Consider the following 19,468-nt stretch of genomic DNA (forward strand, 5'->3'; position numbering starts at 1 on the left):
ATGGTGCCAACTTGGGCCAGTGAAGCAACGTCCTCCACAACTAGACTGAAGAACAAAACGACAGCAACTTGTCTGTTCCCCTTCCCTAATACCCCAGCACTGTTCCCATTCCCCCAATTCCCCAATATATATATATATATATATATCAGCACATATCAAATGTAAAGATGTCATGTTGCTTGAATTTATTCCAGTTACACACATGCACACACACATACAACAATGTGTATATATGCTAATAATGTAAAATAATTTCTTACTGTGGATCACAATAAAAAAACAATTTGAAAGCTACTTCCATAGTTGTTATATGGGTTCAGAAAAGCTTTAAATTAGCAAACAAAATGTAGTCAAGTAAAGCTTCTTCAATGAAAGACTTAACCATGTAAACTATGCACTACCTACCTAATCTCATTTATCACTTCCCCTTATTTTTCTGCTCTAGCCACACAAGTCTTAGTAATTATTCGAACAAGCCAAACATGTTCCCACCTTAGGGTCTTGGACACGTTTCCTCTGCCTAGAAAGCAGTTCACTTAGGTAACTGCATTGTTTGCTTCTTCATTCCAGGGCACCGAGAACCTTCCCCTAAACACCTAAAATAGCAACCATCTCCCACCATTCTATCCCCTTATGCAGTTTTATTCTTTTTCATTGCATTCATTACCACCTGGTATTTGTTTACAGTGCCCCTCCTCCTCCTCCTCACCCCGAATGTCAGCTCCACAAAAACAGAGACTTTGTCTTCTGTTTTGTTCATTACTGTAACACCAGAGATTAGAACAGTGCCTGGCACAGGGCAAACGTTTCTGAATAGGCTTTGACAGGCAAGGAAAAGGAAAAGGAAGAACACATGGAGTTGTGCCTGAACATGGTATATTACAGAGGAAATACTTGCTTGATAATGTTAAGGAGTAAAGAATAAGGTTGAAGAAGCAGAATATAATTTGAAAAGGTTTGAAAGCCAGAAAGTAGAGTTTGGACTTTATCCTGCAGACAACTGGGAGTCGTTCAACATTTTGAGCAAAGGGTGATCCATTCAAACATTTATTCAGCACAAGTTCAGTTCACTTTGTTTGGCACAATGGAGAGTATAAAGGTCAAGACCACATGTTCTCTCCTCAGGCTGCTTACGTTTAGAAGCAATGGGTTCAATAAAAGTTTTAGGAAAATTATTCTGGCAGCCATATACAGGATGGAGTTGGAGGGAGGAGATTAAAGTTTAAAAGGGCGAATAATAGGCAATGCAGAATCCCAGGACGAACTGAGATCCAGTAGAGAGTAATCTAAAGAACTGTGCTGACGGATATAAGAAAAAAGGAGAAACAGGTTATCGTGGACAACTTTAAGATTTAAACATGATGGTATAAATTAACAATGAAAAATGGACAGGTTGGAAGTTGGGTAATAATCAATCTAAGTGATGGATTGAACCTCCCAACGGGAGGCTGATATACAGAACAAACTTATGATTGCCACAGAAGAGAGGGTTGGGGGGGATAGGTGAAAAAAGACAAGGGGACTAAGAGGTACAATCCTACAGTTATAAAATAAACAAGTCACGGGACCTAATGTACAGCATAGGGAATAATCAGTAGTGTCATAACTTTGTACAGTAAAACATGGTTATCAGATTTACTGTGGTCATTTTATAAGGTATATAAATGTTGAGTAACTATGTTGTACACATAAAACTCACAATATTGTATGTCAACTATACTTTAATAAGAAAATTAAACGTTCTCCTGTTTGGATATATGGTAACTGCTGTAGACACAAAGTACAAGAGTCAGAGGGGCTGTACATCCAGTAACTTTATCATGAGAGGAAGTGATAATTCCTATGTCCGCTGGAGATACAAATCTGGAGACTACACATTTAGGAGTTATCAGCATATAAAACATCCATTTGTCAGAAGACAAAAAGGGGAGCAGAGAATTAGCTACTGAGGGGAACAATTATAGTGGTTACAGGATAATGAAACAACAAAGAAAGCAGAAAAGTCAGAAAGGGAAAACCAGAATGGCACATTAAGATGAAGGGCAAGGAAAGAAAGAACACTAAGAAGCCTAAGTGGAAATCAATACATTCATGCACTGCATAATGACATTTCAAAGGTCAACGACAGACCTCATATACATGTGGTCCCATAAGATTATAGTAGAGCTGAAAAATCCCTATCACCTGGTGCCAGCATATCAGCCCTCATGTCGTAGCACAATACATTACTCACGTGTTTGTAGTGATGCTGGTGTAAACAAACCTACTGCACCAGTCATATAAAAGTACAGCACATACAATTATGTACAGTACATATTTGATAATGATAACCCACTGTTACTGGTTTGTGTATTTACTATACCATATTTCCATCGTTTAGTGTACTTTCTATTTATAAAAAAAGTTTGCTGTAAAGCAGTATGCAGTTACAACAGCAGCGTCATACATCTCATGTTGACTATCTCTTGATTGCATCATTTTCTCTTGTGCTTGATTTAATCTCACATTGTTTTGTGCAGTTAACGTGTACAGGCTTGTAGCCTAGGAGTAATAGGCTATGTAGCTTAGGTGTGTAGTAGGCTGTACCATCTTTGTGTAAGTGTAAGTGCACTCTATGATGTTCACACAATGATGAAATCGCCTAATGAATGGATCTCCTCCATTAAGTGGCACATGACTACAGTGATACATATATGCTGGCTGAATAAAATCAGGATGAAGCCAAAACCATTGGCAAGAAGGAAGTCTCTTGAAACAGCGGTCTGAATATGACATTACAAAATTTCAGCAAGTTAGGGAAGAAGCAGTAAAAGAACTGAGGGCAGCAATTTTAACTAAGATCTTTTTTAAAAAATTGAAAGAGAAACAAGGGAGATAGCTAGAAAGAACAGTAGCAATAATCAGAGCTGATTTTTTTTCTCCCAAAATATAGAAGTTTGTAAATACATGAAGGCAGAGAGGAATACCTTTGCAAATAATTATCAAAGTAGTCAGAGAGAGGAAAAGTGTGGTGGCAGGATTCCTAGAAAAGCAAGATTCCACTTCCATTCAGTTTACAAAATAAAAGAGAGATTTGTCATGGTGACAATGAAAAAAAAATGTGCAAACTTGTAATCCATTTTCTTTTTCAATTAAGTAGAAGTAAATGGAGTCTTTTGAGAGAGGAATAAGATATATGAGACAACAGAAAAATATGACATTCATAAAATAATTGCCAAGAAGTAGCAAGGATCTATTGGAATGTTAAGCATAAATTTATAGTGGCCAAAAAAAACTTTGTAGTTACCCACCTTCATCCACAAATACACTGCAACCAGTAAGGCAAAACATAAAATAGATGGTAGAAAGATCTGACAACAGGAGCGTCGTAAAATATGAAAGAGGTGACTCATGTCAAGTTCAGGCTATATCTAGTGCATATAGGAATAAACTGAGAGAATCTGAAGGTCCCTACAAACAGAACAGATAAAGGAACTTAGATGGAGTAACCACATGGGCAAAGATCAAAGAGTTCACACAAGCCAGTCAGGATGCAAGGGAAATTTTTTAGATCATTCACTTATACACCTACCGTTTGCTGTGGTCTGAATGTTTGTATATCTCCCCTCGCTGCCCCTCAAATTTGTATGTTGAACTCCTAATGCCCAAAGTGATGGTATTAGAAGGTGGGGCCTTTGGGAGGTGATTACATCATGAAGGCAGATCATGAATGAGATTAATGAGCCTATAAAAAGAGACCCGAGAACAACTTATTGCTCTTCCACTATGATACAACAGAGAAGTGTGCAACTCAGAAGAGGGTTCTCACCAGAACCCAACAATGGTGGTGCCTTGATCTTGAACCTCCCAACCTCCAGAACTATGAGAAATAAATTTCTGCTGTTTATAAGCTACCCCGTAGGATATTTTCTAATAGCAGCTCAAATGGACTAAAATACACTAAATTTGAAAAGATATATGCATCCCTATGTTCACTACAGCATTATTCACAATAACCAAAATATGAAAGCAACCTAAATTCCATCAATGGATGAATGGATAAAGATGTAGTATACATACACAACAGAATACTACTCAGCCATAGAAAGGAATGAAATCTTGCCATTTTGTTGAACCTAGAGGGTGTTGTGCTAAGTGAAATAAGACAGAGAAGGACAAATACCATATATCATCTATATGTAGAACCTGAAAATAAATGAACAAAGACTCATATATAGAGAACAAACTTATGATTGCCATAGAAGAGAGGGTTGGGGTGATGGGTGAAAAAAGTGAAGGAGAATAAAAGGTACAAACTTAGTTATAAAATAAATAAGTCACGGGATATAACGTACAGCATAAGGAATATAGTCAGTAGTGTCATTATAACTTTGTACAGTAAAAAATGGTTACTAAATTTATCGTGATCACTTCATAAGGTATATAAATGTTGAATAACTATGTTGTACACCTAAAACTCATAATATTGTATGTCAACTATCCTTTAATAAACATTTACAATTAAACGTTTTCCTGTTTGGATATATGGTAATTGGTGTAGACACAAAGCAGTACAAGAGTCAGAGGGGCTGTACATCCAATAACTTTATCATGAGAGGAAGTGATAATTCCAATGTCCAGTTCTATATTACGCCCTAGGATAAATATCCACCTCAGTTTCCACAGCTACAGAATAGGAGGTATATGAAAGAGAGGTACCGTAGTGGCCTCCACTCATGTCCTTTAAAGAATCACTGCTGTAGTTAACTACCATGGTAGAAATGTCTTAACCCTCAAGTGTAATGAGACAGAATTATCATGGATTATAGTTATATAACATGAAAAGGAATATGTTTTAATATCAAAATAAAACGACTCAAAATGGAGTAAATTTTCTACAGGTTCCTTAACTGAAATTCCAAAATCCAAAAAAGCTCTGAAACCCAAAATAATAACTTATTTGGCAGTAAAAACCTTACCTGAACTAACATGAGGCTATTTATAGTCCTTATTTACCCCCATTTAGTGTAAATGTTCATACATTTTGCTGCAGAAATAGTAACATGTTTGAAGAGGGATATTGCTCTAGAATCTGTTCAAAGGTTACATAACATTAACGTGCCTATATTCAAAAAAATTCTCAATTCCAAAACCTATTAGACCTGAAGGGTTTTAGTGGGCTATGACCCTATAATAATTGCTAACATTTACTGAGTTATTAACTATGTGTCAGACATTATTCTGACCACTTTATATGCTAGTAACTCATTTAATCCTCCTAACTACCATGAGGGAGGTATAATTATCCCCATTTTACAAAGGAGGAAACTGAGGCACAGTAATTTAGTAAGTTGCCTGAAGTGACATAGAAAATGACTAAACTAGGATGAATACATTTAAAAATATACATAATGTGACAACATGGATGGACTTATGCTAAGTGAAATAAGTCAGACAAATACCATATGATCTCACTTATATATTGAATCTAAAGAACAAAATAAACAAACAAAAAACCCGAAACAGGCTCATACAGAAAAGAAATTGATGGTTGCCAGTTGGGAGAGATGTTAGGAACTAGGTGAAAAAGGTGAAGGGAGTAAGACGTACAAATTGGAAACTACAAGAGTCATGGGAATGGTACAGTATAGGGAAATTAGTCAATAATATTGTAATAACTATGTATAGTGCCAAGTGGGTACTAGACTAATCAGGGATCACTTTATAAATTCTATAAATGTCTAATCACTATGCTGTACACCTGAAACTAACATAAAATATTGAATGTCAACTGCAACTGAAAAATAAAATTAATAATATTACACATAAGTTGAAGAAAACATAACACAGAGAAATGATTATGGTAGGGTGATAGGAGTCAGTGATATTTTTCTCTATTCAATTAATATATTACTTTTAGAATGGTGTGGAGTAAAACTTTAAAAAATACAAAATACAAAATACTGGGCCGGCCGAGTGGCGCAAATGGTTAAGAACTGGCTTGGAACGCCAGAGGGCCCCGGTTCGGATCCCACATATGAGGGCCAGTGACACTGCCCTCCACAGCTAAGATGCTGAACAACAGCTCAACCTGGAGCTGGGCTGCCTTGAGTCGCCGGCAACGGCGTAGGCTGCAGCCCCTGTGGCAGGGGGTTGCCATGGGCTACCGTGTGCAGCCAGCAGCCGCAGTGAGCGGCTGTCCAGAAGCCGGCGACTGATCTGCCTCGCCCGGGAAGAGTGCAATGATGGTGCCAGCTTGGGCCAGTGAAGCAACGTCCTCCACAACTAGACTGAAGAACAAAAGGACAGCAACTTGTCTGTTCCCCTTCCCCCAATTCCCCAATAAAAATCTTTAAAAAAAAAAAAATACTTCATGCATTTACAAATTCTCATTTATGTGTAATTCTTATCTTGCACCAACTGCATAGTATAAAATCAAAACTCGTCAGCTCACGTGAATATCTTTAATTTTCAATTGACATAACATCTTAATACCTTTTTAACTACACATAATATACAATAATATATATTTATAGAAGTTAGAAAATTTGGGTAAGAAAAAGAAACTAATCACCCATAAACCTACACTCAGAAACCACTGAACAATGTGACACATAACCTTCCAGATGTAAATATATTTGTTTTTTTTAACCAAAATGGAATTGTTTTTAAATATTTTTACATTTCCACATACCAAGACATCTTTTCATGTCTACATACTTCTAACATCATTTTAATGGATGGGCAGTACCTCACTGTAGAGATACATCCTAACAATCACTGTGAAATATTTAAGTTGTTTATAGTTTTACAGCATAATGATCAAGAGTTGCTGGCTCTGGAGTCAAACTGCTTGGATCCAAGTCCTGGCTCTGCCACTAACTCTGCTACCTTGGGCAAGCTACCTCATTTCTCTATTGCTCAGTGTTCTCTTCCGAAAAATGGGGATGATGTCACCTATTTCAAAAAGATGAACGTGGAGGGGTCACACGTGTTAATACACAGCTTTTATTATAAACAATGTTGCAATTGCTATGCTCACAGCTACTAATTTAATAATATCTTTATTACATCAAGATAAATTCCCTTAAATGGAAATTTCCACATCAAACGGCTTTTGAGTCGGCCAAATTACAGCTGGGTTTAAAGACCTCATCAAGTAGCTCTCACTTAATACTCATTTCTCTTTATGCAAGAAAATAAAAACCATGATTCTGTTAAGCCAACCAGCTAGTTTCTTTCACTCAATTAGCTTATGCTTTCCTGGCTTTTGTACCTGCAAACCTAACCATATTTCATAAAATCTCAAAGTCTGTAGGAAATTTAAGGACACCACCAGACCCAAATCCTCACTCAGCACATCAATTCCTCTACCCTAACTTTAACACTGTCTGTGAGAACGGACAGCCTGCCACCTAAAACCCATTGTAGTTTTCCTGGAAGAATGTTGAAATCTGCCTCCTTCTAACTTCTACCCGTTGATCCTAGTTCTTTCTGGTCAGATCAAACCTGATCTTTTTGTGGCAGGCATCCAAATAGTTAAAGATGACTATCATTTCTTATATGAGCTTCTCTTTTGGGAGCCAAACATCACATTTTTTCAGCCTTTCCTCCTTTCCATTTCCCCATGATCAAGGTCCTCTTGATATGTATATCGTTCAGTGGTTTTTAAACTTGAGTGTCTACCACCTGAAGAACTTGAGAAAAAGTGGCCCAGGTCCTATTCAACTCAAGCTTGGGCCTGTGTGGGGTTTTTTTTTAATTAGCTCTCCAGGTGATTCTGATATAAAGTCTGAGAACTAATACAAGGTCCCATTTATAATATGCTACCTAAAAAGCTGACACAATGCCCCAGGTATAATACAAGCAGTATAAAGTAAAGGGGCCAAAACCACACTCTTTCTATACAAGTATGCTGTTCTACCAACTTCAGAATGGCATTTACTTTTTTAAAAAAGTATACTCCAGTGTTGATTCATATTAAATGTACGATAGTTAAAATAATCAAGTCTTTTCCACATTCACTATTTGTGCATTAGCATCTTGGGCCCTCACTGCCAGCTTTACAATTATTCCCATTAAAAGGTTAACAGTAGTAGGGCTAAGAGTTACAGATTTCTATTTCTAAATGTATCCATGGCTTTGTATATGGAATTACTTTCAGTGGAGAAATCACATCATGCTTAAGCCTCTACACTTATGTCATGGACATACTTAGTCCAAATAAAGATGTGTTAGCCCACCAAAGCATCTTCTCTGTACAGAGTACTGTTGTCAAAACTGTAAGGCAACACAGGCTCTAGTACTAACAGATTCCATAAATTTATCTTCTAGAGAGCATGATGATACAAACACCTTCAGAAAATTTAAGTACAATATAATACTAATTATAGCTGTAGACACATTAGTGCTATAGAAACATATGATTACTACTTGGAAAGCTGTGGGGCCTTAGAATACTAAGTTGCCCTGAACTCGAAGGTTTCGTTTCGGCTTGTTTTTTAATGTTTGCATAGGGAGGGAGAAGTGATGGAACCCATCAGGGAGTTCACCCACGCTTAGGCTATTTGCAAAGGGACACTGCACCCTCAAAAATGCACCCTCAAAATGAACTCATGATTCAAAATTTCATACGACTTGTGAATTCCTTATGACCTCCTTGCTTTCTTTACCTGTTGCTATTTCTAACTCATGAGGTATTCAAGGGCCAAAAAAATGTCCATTCTATGAGATAAGGTCCATTATAAATACTTCTTAGAGCTGAGGGGGCGGGGGCAAACCAAGATCCAATCTGAAATTTATTTTCATTTGAATAGCAAACATCAAAAATATACCTGATATTTTCTAACAATTACATATAAGAATGACCAGATGCTTCCTGTTGATGAACAGTAGAGAACTACAGACTGACAGAATCAGGCTAGAGTTCAGAAACAACTGGAAATAAATTTAGCTTCATTTCAACACCATTAAATCAAAATATGTATAACCTTAAATTTTCTCACATTTACACTATAAATGTCCCCAATCTTGAAAACCCGGATTCATAGATAGAGAACTGAACTCTAAGTAACAGCGCTAACTCTAAGGGTAAATACATGCATTACAAAAGTATTGTTTCACCAAAGGTTTCACTGCAGGATGCTTTTAAATCTGGAGCTCTTATAGTGCTTTGGAAAGTGAGTGCCCTATCTTCAAAAATTACATTTATACACACGTTTTCACAAGCACATCTAATTCGGAATTCACGTTTTACTTGCGTAGATTATTAAAAATAAGTTGTGGAATTAAAGACTACATTGAATCACTTAAAATATTTTCAAATGTTCCTGAGTATCTAGGATCATATGTGGATTATGCAAACTTTATTCGTAATGTTGTTTATGCATCTAAATCCCAAATCGAAAAAAGTTAGAGCCTAAGAAAAATAGAAATCAACCTACTTATCTACATTTCTAAAATGTCTGGTATAATATCCTGATTTGACTTGTATGTTGAGAACAGGATAGAAATAACGTATTTCTCAGTTTAAAAAAAAAAGGCATGAGTATACAGCGGAGTTTTCCAGGCGTTACATGGTAATACCACAATAGATTGAATGCAGAAGTAGCTTTAAGAATCTAGCTGTCTTCTATTCAACCAGACTTTTTTTAAAAAGGACTTGTAGAAATTCAAAACGATGTCACTCTTGCCTAATAGGTCACTTATGTTAACATGCAATGAATTTACTTTTTGTTATTTTTGGAAAAATACTTGTGGAAAATAAAAATAAAGCCTGTTTAGTTTCCTTAAATTCGAAGTCTGAGCCTGAAAGTGGAAGTGTCAAGGCTGTTGGATACGTCAGTGAGAAATTTAAACCAAACTGGGTGGGTCTACAAAGATTAACTATTTGCAAAAATAGTTTTTGACCACTAACTTCTACATAATAAATTACAGTGCATCTTTAATTCTCGGATGGCAACTTACAAGGATCCTTTGCTGACTACATCAAACCATTTTCCAGATAAAATCGTACTTCGGGAGTAACTTGCCTGAATCGAGACAGCAAATCAGTGTCCGGAGAGCACTTAAAATATTTCCGCATTACCAAGCCCCCTTCAGAAGCACTGTGGTCTCTGCCCCTCCTTTGAACAGATGTCTGCTCGCCACAGTCCAATCAGGTTTAAACCAAGAGTATGTGTACTGCAAACAAGCTTAAAGTGGGAAAACACACACAAAGCGGGCCTATCTTTCCTTTGGTTTCAGTTTTCACGATGCACCCTGGAGGGTAGGCACGCGGACTCAACACGACGGGAGAGCTTCAACGAAACACACTCAAGACACACTCGTTAACTGTGCCCAGGCAGAAGTGACCGGGCAACATTCTCAACTTCTTTCCCAAAGCCATGCACCCGCAGATCCCGGCGGTCAAGTCCCCAAAGCAGAAGTCCCCAGCATCCAGAATGGCAGGCTTCGTCCCCTCAGACTCAAGTCCCCGCGGCCGAGGCAGTCGCCGTGGCAGCCCCGCGCGGGACCGGACGAGCTCTCCCGTTAACCCTGTCCCGACCGGCCGCTTCCGCCACCGCCCGAACGCTTCCCGGCCCTGGGGGCTCCGCAGCACAGCGCGCCCGGGGCCGGCTGTCCTCGCCGCCCCTTCCCCGCTTCAGCGAGGCTGGCGGGGCCGTCAGGCGTCCCAGACAAAGAGATCCGCGACTCCCGGGGCAGTGGGCTCCGAGGCCGGGCCGTGCCTGCCTCCTTCCCTCACCCGTCCACCGCTCGCCTCCCCCCACCCGCAAAGCCCCTGCCGCCCGGGCCCGACCCCTTCCTCGCCCCGAGGCCGCCGCTCCGGACCGGCCATGCAAGGAGCGGCGGGGAGGCCGCGGAGCGCCCGGGCCGAGGAGGGGGCGGCGGCCGCCACCATGTCTGCCCGCCCCTCCCTGAAGCTGGGTGCCAGCGGACAATGCGCGGCGGCGGCGCGGGCGGAGCGGGCGCCCAGGCCGACCCCGCCGACCCCCGCGGAATAAGCGGGGCTAGGAGCCCCGGAAACCCGGCGCCTTAATGCAATAAACAGGAAATCGCGGGGATGATCTGGGTTCCGGGGGAAGTGGAATTATTTTTTACCAGCGAAGAGATCAACTTCCACATCCGGTGGTAACAGGGCCCTACACAGACCCGCACTGACCTGGAAAAGCTTCGGGAGCGGCGACGGGGGAGCAGCAGGAGGTGGTGCGGGGACCCGAGGAGCTTCGTACCCGACCGGGCTGACGCGGCCCCGCTACACACAAAGCGCTTCAGTTGCACAGGGCGCTATTTTCCGAAAATGCCGCGTCTGGTCGGCGCCCAAAATCCCCACCGAAAAGTCCCCCGTGCTGCGCGCGGAAGGACACATGGTGTGCGAGTGAGTCAAAGCTCCCAGCATCCCTCCCGAACCCGGCCCTCCGCAGTCCCGCAGCTGAGCTTTTCCGCCCTGACTCTCGTCAGCGCCTCCTTCGCCCACCCAGTCCCCGACCCCATTTCGGAGGGAAGAAGGGGGCAATAGAGTCTGAATTTTCTTTTTAACGGAGCGGAGGGAAATAGGCCATTTCTAGAGCTCAGCCACACAAAGAAAGCGGCGGAATGATCCGTTCTCGGCAACCGCAAGTCCCGGCTCGCCCGGCGCCTGCGCGGCACGGAGTGGGAGCTGCGGCCGGCCATGTGCGCCGCGCTCCAAGGCCGGCCGGCTGCCGAGCTTTCCCGCGTCTTCTTAAGGGAGTTAGGAGTTGGGAAACTAAAGTGTGTGGGCTCACCTTCGTATCTCTCCGGCATTACTGCTGAGACATAGGGAATGCGGACTCCTTCAAGATTAAGCTGAGCTGCCTAGCAGAGTCCTGGGAGATGTAAGGGCAGCCAGAATTAAACTTAAAAGGGACCCTAGATTCAACTAGGCAGACTAGTTGGAACAGGAGTCGCTGTTGAGGTACAAGGGAGGAACGAAAGACGGTCAGGTTTATAAAGAGGACGTACATATTTCTGTAGCGCTTTTTTTTTTTTAACATGATGTGTCATGCTAAGCAGACGCTAATAGCTGCTCACTGAATTCTCTTGTATTGCTGTCACCTCAGAGGTAGAGAGATGTGCTTTTTCATGGCTAGAATGTCAAGATTTTTGTTGTTACGTTTTAGAAAGTTGCAAAAGTTTACTTGGAGATGGTGATTTGCAGTGGAAAGCCTTATGAATTTAATTTAATGGGCTGATTTGCTAAGAAACCTACCACACTGGTATGTTTTTAATAGAGGAGCCTGGGAATGACTCCCACCTGGCTTTTCCAGCCTGCTAACTGCAACCTTTGGCATCCTATATCTAGGAACTGAGAATATCTGAGACAAATCCAGGAGAGCTGACAAGTTTAATGAAATCCATATTGCCCACTGATTTTTGTGGCCTCAGATAAGTAATCTTTCTGCTTACCCTTTTGTAATACTGATGTAATAAAGATTTGTAAAGTTTTAGCATTGTGCCTAAAATAGAAGCAAAGTAAATGGCATAGGAACCATATTCTGTTTTCTTTGATCTAATATTTTTATTGCCTCAGTTGATAAAAATCTGTCAAATTTTTGATGTCATGCTTTAACGTTGAGTTTATTTGAATTTATTCAGCTAATGATTTTTCTAGAATCTCTGCCCTCATTGATCTAATGCTGAAGATTGCAGACAAGTAAATAGGCATCCTCAGTAGTACAATGAGGGTAAACTGCTGAATACTATGAAACCTTATACAGCAGGAATCTCTTACCTTGGAGGGGAGGAATGGAATGGAACTGGAGAAGCAATTAGCTTTAATAAGGGGATTGGGGAGGGCCTACCAGACAGAGGAAGCAGTAAATGCGAAGATTAAGAGGCAAGCTCTGGAGAGATTGTTGAGGGATGAAGATAATGCTGTTGCAGGAGTGCCTGAGATGTCCCTGAAGAGGTCTAGTCATGAAGGCCTGGAATGCCATGTGCAGGAATTCGTTTTTGACAGAGGAAGTGGTTGAAACTTTTTAAATAAAAGCATCATGATAAGATTGGATTTAGACGACAATTATGCAAAAGTTGGAGGCATGGAAAACAGTTTGGAAAAAAACAATAATCTGTGAGAGACTGATGACTTGGACTGAGATGGTGGCAAATAGGAGTGAAGAATACAACCAGTGGCCATTGAGAGCTTGGTGATTTGGTTGACTGGATAAGGGCAAGACAGAGATATCAAAGAACACTCGACTCCCAAGTTTGTTTGGGAAGCAGCTGGGAGGATGGTAACATCTTCATTGAGATTAGAAACCAGGGAAGAGGAATACATGTTAGGAAAGGAAGAAGGTTTTATTTTGACCATGTAGAGAGTTTGAAGTGATTGTGAACCAACCAAGCAGATATGTCCAGTAGGTAATTAGATATTCATTTACGTTGTTTCAAGAGCACCCATCTATAACTGGCACTGTTTTACACTGGAATAGATTAAGCAGCAACAAGACCAACAAAGGATCCTGCTCCTCTCTCCAGTGGAGGGAACAGACTATAATGAACAAGTTTTACAAAAAGAGAGGAAAGGTAATATCCCATAATATGTTCCATGAAGAAAATAAAAAAGGGTATTTGGATAAAGGGGGAGAGAGCAGGCAAAATTTTGGTTGTTGGTCAGAGATAGCCTCACTTAGAAGGTATTCTCGACTAAGACCTGAATGGGTATACGTTAAGGGCAGTATTTGAGACCAAAGGGAATAGCAGAGCAAAATCCTAAAGCAAGAAAGAGTTTGTTGTATTTAGCAAGGAGACTAGTGTGGCTGAACTCTAGAGAGCAAAGAAAGGAATGGTAGAAGACAAAGTCTGCATCCTTGGTAAGTGGAAGTGTTCTGGAAGCCATTGAAGAGTTTTAAGGAATAGAGTAACCTGGAGAGTAGCCGGAGAGATAAAGTGGATGGGTTCAAGATAACATTTTGTTGTTAATGAATCAAGCATGAGGAATCCAGCGATTCCAAGGTTTGGGGCAAGGTTGTCTAGGCCAACACTGTCCAATATAAATATAACATAAGCCACCACACATGAAATTTTATAATAGCCACATTCAAATAAAAAGGAGCAATTGAAATTAATTTTAATAATGTCTTGTATTTAACAAATATATCCAAAGTAATATTTCATACATGATCAGTATTTGTAAAAAGTACTAAATATTTTAAAATGTTTTACATTCTTATTACTGTTTGGAATTGTGCGTATTTTACACTGACAGCATATTTCAATAGTTGATTTCATAAGATTTACAGTTTTGAAAAATAGATTCACATACCCAAGTCATTCCTAACATGCTAAAAAGTTTTGCAGTAATTATATACCAGTTTTAAAATATAATTTTAAATTAAAATTAAGATTAGAATTTCTAAATTAGCTGTACTTCAGGTGCTCAATAGCTACATGTGTGACTAGTTGCTGCTGTATTGGACAGTGGATTCTAGTGGAATAGAGAGTGGTGTAAAATCAGGCTTTAAAAGTTGTGTAGAACCAGCCTAGAAGGCCTTGGATGCCATGTTAAAGGATTGGGATTTTACCATAAAGACAAGAGGAAGAGTGAAGGGTTTTTGAGCTAGGGAGTGACAATGTGTTTGAGGCTATAAAAAGGCCACTAAGTAGCCAACTGGTGACTCAAGACTAACAGCAATCCTTCAGTTGAGTCCCCACATTTTAGGCCCTGACCTCAGCCCCTCAGATTTCTGTTGGTTTTCTAGAGCAGTACCACCAAAGGTATGGTTCACAGGCCAGTGCCATCTGCAAAAGTTATTGGTCCATAGCAAGGCATTTACAGAAATTGAAAGTAAGAATTTAGAAACTTTTATAGCAATTTAATGCTAATTTTGTCTGTGGCTATAATAAAAATTTTGGTCTTGTATATGTCTTTGTTTTCTTTATTATTTCCCTTTTCTAGTTATTTTTATATTTTAAAAAATTGTCTGTGACCTTTCAGTACAGTTAATTTTTTGTTGTTGTTAGTTTCAGGTGTACAAAACAGTGCAATAGTTATACTTCTCACCCCTCACAAAGTGACAACCCCCCTCCCCCAGTCTGCCGTCTCCCCCCCATATCATACATATTTATTACAATTCCATTGACTCCACTCCCCACACTACACATCCTGTGACTATATATGTATATATATACACATAAATATTAAATTATAGTTGGCATACAGTATTCAACGTCAGCTTCAGGTGTATAGTACAGTGGTCAGGCATCTACACTGTCCATGAAGTGGTCTCCCTAACAAGACATGACTATCTGACACCCTGTATAGATAATTTTTGAGGCACTGCTATAGAGGTACTCAAGACGAAGGTAGTCAGAAGGACCAGGTTTCCAGAATGCTAATCTAAATCCAATTGCCATTTTTTACTTTATGTTGAGAACTAGAACAGCTAAGAGAGGAATGGACATCTGCTTAGCTTCTCTTTCCATATAGAAAAGGAAGTAACCAAATTTATAATAGCTACCATTTAATGAATGCTTCCTGTGTGCTAGCCACTGTGCAAAACATATTGTCTCATTTAATCCTCACAACAATGCTATAAAATAGATATTATTAGCCCCATTTTTCCAAAAAGGAAACAGGCTGAAATAGGTAAATGACTTGCCTAAAGTCACCAAGCTAGTGAATGTTAGAGACAGGATTCCAATATAGGTATTCCAAAGCTATTGTTCCTATTCACTTTTTTTCTTTTTTGCCATTACATCCCCAGTATCTAGCGAACTTCCTGGCACAATGATTCTACACTGTTGTAGCGAAAACACACGAAGTTGACTGCAAGCCTACCTCATTTTATTGCACTTGACAAATGTTGCATATTTTGCAAATTAAAGGCGAGAACCTCCACCAGCAAAAAGATAACAACTGGCTTTTTTGCGATTCTCGCTTTATTGCAGTGGTATGGAACCAAACCCACAGTATCTCCAAGATATAACTACATTTCTCCCACAGGATTCATTGATGAATTTGGGACCAAAGTAAGGGGAGTTAGTGGTATTCTAACAGCATCAGGCAAATATATTAATTTCTACAATAGAACTATGCCTGCTTTGCCCCTATCTAGAATTTATAGACTCACGAAAATAAAAACCCAATGTAAAATGGGTAAAAGACTTCACAAAAGAGTGTATCTAAATGGCCAATAAACATGTAAAGATGCTCAACTTTTTGAATCATTAGAAAAATACAAATTAAAGCCACAATGAGATACTGCCTACACACAAAAATATGGCTCAAGTGGAAAACAAAACGCCAAGTGTTGGCCAAAAGCTGGAACAATTGAAATTACATTGCTTGTGGGAACATGTACTGGTATAGCCACTTTGAAAAATTCAAAAAACAAAACCAAACTACATTTAGGAATATATGTTTAGGTAGTAAAAATGAAAAAGAAATGGTTAGCTTGGGGCAGAGCGGGGATAATGCTTGGGGCTTCTGGGGTGCAGCAATGTTCTGTTTCTTGACCTGAGTGGGAGCTACATGGGTGCTTGTGATTCACTGAGCTGTAGGTTTGGGTTGTGGGTGTACTTTTCAGTGTGTGTATTATATATTCCAAGGTTTAAAAAAATTTGCTGGAGTTAACAAGTTAGAAAAAAATTTCCAGGGCAATGCTGGATACCTGCTACCACCTGTCACCTCGCTCACTGAGCCAGTCTTTCTATATATATGCATTACAAATGTGAAAGATAAGGTACACCTGAATTCTGGGGGTGGCTGTAGTGGAGAGGAGAGACATGCAAAAACTGCCGAACTTGAGGCTGAATGGGCAGGTGAAAAAGCATGGCAGTTGGAGTGAGGAGCCTCAAATTCAAGGCTTAATTGGTGTTTAGTCTAGGTTCTAACCACTCTCTAGGTATATGACCTGGGCATATCTCCTAGTTAGCCTTAATTTCGTTTCTTTCACCTGTGGTGGGGTATTTAATAAAACTGACAGTTTTTTTCATTTATAACCCTTTGTAAGCTATTAAAATGGCATATAAAATTTTATTCATGTCTGATTCAATGTGATAGGAAAGGGAGAAGGAGTTAAGGATGGTTGAGATTTTGAGACTAGGCAATGGAGGTTTATTCATGAATAAAATGAGAAAACAGAGAAAGAGAAACACATTTCAAGAAAGATGAGATTTTATTTTCTACATGTTGAGTTTAAGATCATTCCAGAACATGAAGGAGGAATTATTAGATACAAAACGTAAGGTTTGGTACTCGGGAAAAAAAAGTCAAAGTCGGTGATAGAAAGAAGTTATCCGCAATAAGGGCAATAATTAAAGCCATGATGGTGAATAGATCATTGGGAGAGAATATAGAAAAATAGAGTACTGAAGAGAGAAAAATAAAGGAATAAGGGAAGGAAATCTGCATTCATTGAACACCTATTCAATTGTGTGCCAGCTGCTCTGCTTTTGTGATCTCTTTTCTTCCCCTCAAATTCCAAGGCAGCTAATTTTTAGCCTCATTTGGCTGTACTTGACTGATGGTAGACTCACAGCAATACAAAGAGCCAGCATTTAAAACCAGCTTGACTTTATACAGTGCACCACACCATTCCTAGAGAACCAGGTATCTCTTGCAGAAGCCCATGGGGAGAATTTGAGTCAAGGAAAGATAAGCCCTGAGAAAAAAACATTGGATTTTTGTGATTTTGGAGCAAGGGGTTCCTGGAATATGTGTAGCAGAGCCAGCACTCCTATTTGTTGTGCTTCTATGAGTGTGGGAAACCCAGACAAACATTTGTGTTCTAGACCTCTGGCAATAAGAAGGAAGTCAAGATGGCATCTGTAAAAGTAGTATAAAGAAAACAAAGTTGCTAAAGCCTAGCTAGATGCTCTTGCCAGCCATATGATTTGAACCTTGAAGACTTGAAGAAAGGAATAACTCACTGTATGATTTTATGTTTGCTGCTTTGTTCATGCACTGCCTAGAACCTTCCTGAGTATCACCAGTGGTATGGGTCCTTTACATTAGGAAACATTGGACTGACGTATAATAGTGTTCATTGTTTATACTGCAGTTTCAGTCACCTGAAATTCTGAGTGAAAAGATCAAGATGGCTTTGCCAGCCAAAGTCATTAAAACTTGGAATGAAAGATAATCTCTGCTGCTGATGAATAATACATGCCTTTTGGAAAACAGGCATATCATCTCAAAATTTAGAATAATCCCCTGTAACTGATAAGGAAATTTTTTCTCTACTATGTTTATTAAAACTGTTTATTTACTATTAGAATAGCATTTTAACATTAAAGAAAAGTAAAAAAAAAAAATGCTCCATCACAATACAATTACTGGTTTCTTCCTGCATGTTTTTAGATTTACAGATGAGTAATGTGTGCATTTTTGGCAGATGTACCACTGAAGAATTTTAAATTGATTGCAGGAGCATGATGTCGTCTTTGTCTACCCCCTCTGAGTTCTAGAAAAGACCTCCAGTAAGCAAGTGAAATTCTTTGGCAAAGTTACTGATTTCAGAATTCCCCAGGGGCACTGAAAACTGGTTTCCAAGAACTGGTTAGGCACAGCCGCTTTACTCAACCTGTATTTTACACCACACTGTTAAGGTTGCATTTGGACAACCTTATTTTTCTTAGACTGTTTTAAGACACTGAGCATTTAATAATTGTTGGTTGGTTATGGCTCCCAGCCAGATTTTTAAAAAATTATTTGAATGGATAATCTATCCATTGGTACAAAAAACTTTTTAAGCATCATCAACTGTCTTCCATCCACACAGTTGCCACTCACAATGTAAACGCTACTTTTATTTTCTTGTGTATTCTTTCAGAGTTTTTTTTTCATGCATGTACATGTAAGTAAGAATAATTATTCTTATTTTTCTCCATTTTTATATAACAGGAAGGATGCCATATATTCTCTTCTGTACTTTGCACTTAAGACATCTTGGGCTTTCCCACATAAATGCATAAAAGGTATTTTTTCTTACCTCTGCAGATTATTTGACCAGTCATTATCCAATTGAGGGACGGTGAGTTTCTAATCTTGTATTCTAATTACTGCTGTATATACATCTTCTTTTAAATATGTCTTATTTCAATTCCCAGAGTGGAATGGCTCTGCAAAAGGGCATAATGTATTTTTAATTTTGATAGGTACTGCCATATTGCCCTCCATGTACCAAATGTTTCTCCATTGCATTGTTCATAGAATTACCAAATTTTTGGATTTTTCCCTGCCAACTTTTGAAGGGCAGATTATTTCAAGCCTTACCTAATAATTTTAGGTCCAATAACAAATCATTTGGTTAAACTGGGAGAAATGGGGTTCAGTTTACAGAATTTGTTCAGGATACAGAAATTCTTTGCTGCAGCTCCTGTGGCTGCACACCCACAACTAGTAAAAACATGGTTGCTTACGTGTATGCTGTGGAAGCAGCCAGCAAACCTGGAAAGGGGCCAAGGATGACTACAAACAGCTCCACCTACACTTTTTTTTTGGCAAATTTGCAAGCTTAGCAAAATC

General features: G+C 39.4%; 1 protein-coding gene across 8 annotated transcripts in view; it reads right to left on the reverse strand.

Annotated features, from left to right (window-relative positions):
• Positions 1-14,830, reverse strand: part of GABPB1 (GA binding protein transcription factor subunit beta 1) — a 62,828-nt gene extending 47,998 nt beyond the window's left edge. For 4 of the 8 annotated variants that reach the window (XM_019664757.1, XM_019664749.1, XM_019664724.1 and 1 more), the window contains exon 1: positions 11,080-11,102. Coding sequence is in view for 1 of the 8 variants with exons in the window: in XM_019664776.1 (XP_019520321.1) it covers positions 11,080-11,103 (24 nt within the window). In the remaining 7 variants the exon portion in view is untranslated. Of the gene's footprint in view, positions 1-10,010; positions 10,087-11,079; positions 11,104-11,140 lie in introns of those variants that run through there. The other 4 variants (XM_019664767.1, XM_019664732.1, XM_019664741.1 and 1 more) reach the window with 3 other exon arrangements.
• Between the last annotated feature and the right edge of the window lie 4,638 nt (positions 14,831-19,468).

This window comes from Hipposideros armiger, unplaced genomic scaffold (genome assembly GCF_001890085.2).
Source record: "Hipposideros armiger isolate ML-2016 unplaced genomic scaffold, ASM189008v1 scaffold_12, whole genome shotgun sequence".
In the NCBI taxonomy this organism is placed as follows: Eukaryota; Metazoa; Chordata; class Mammalia; order Chiroptera; family Hipposideridae; genus Hipposideros; species Hipposideros armiger.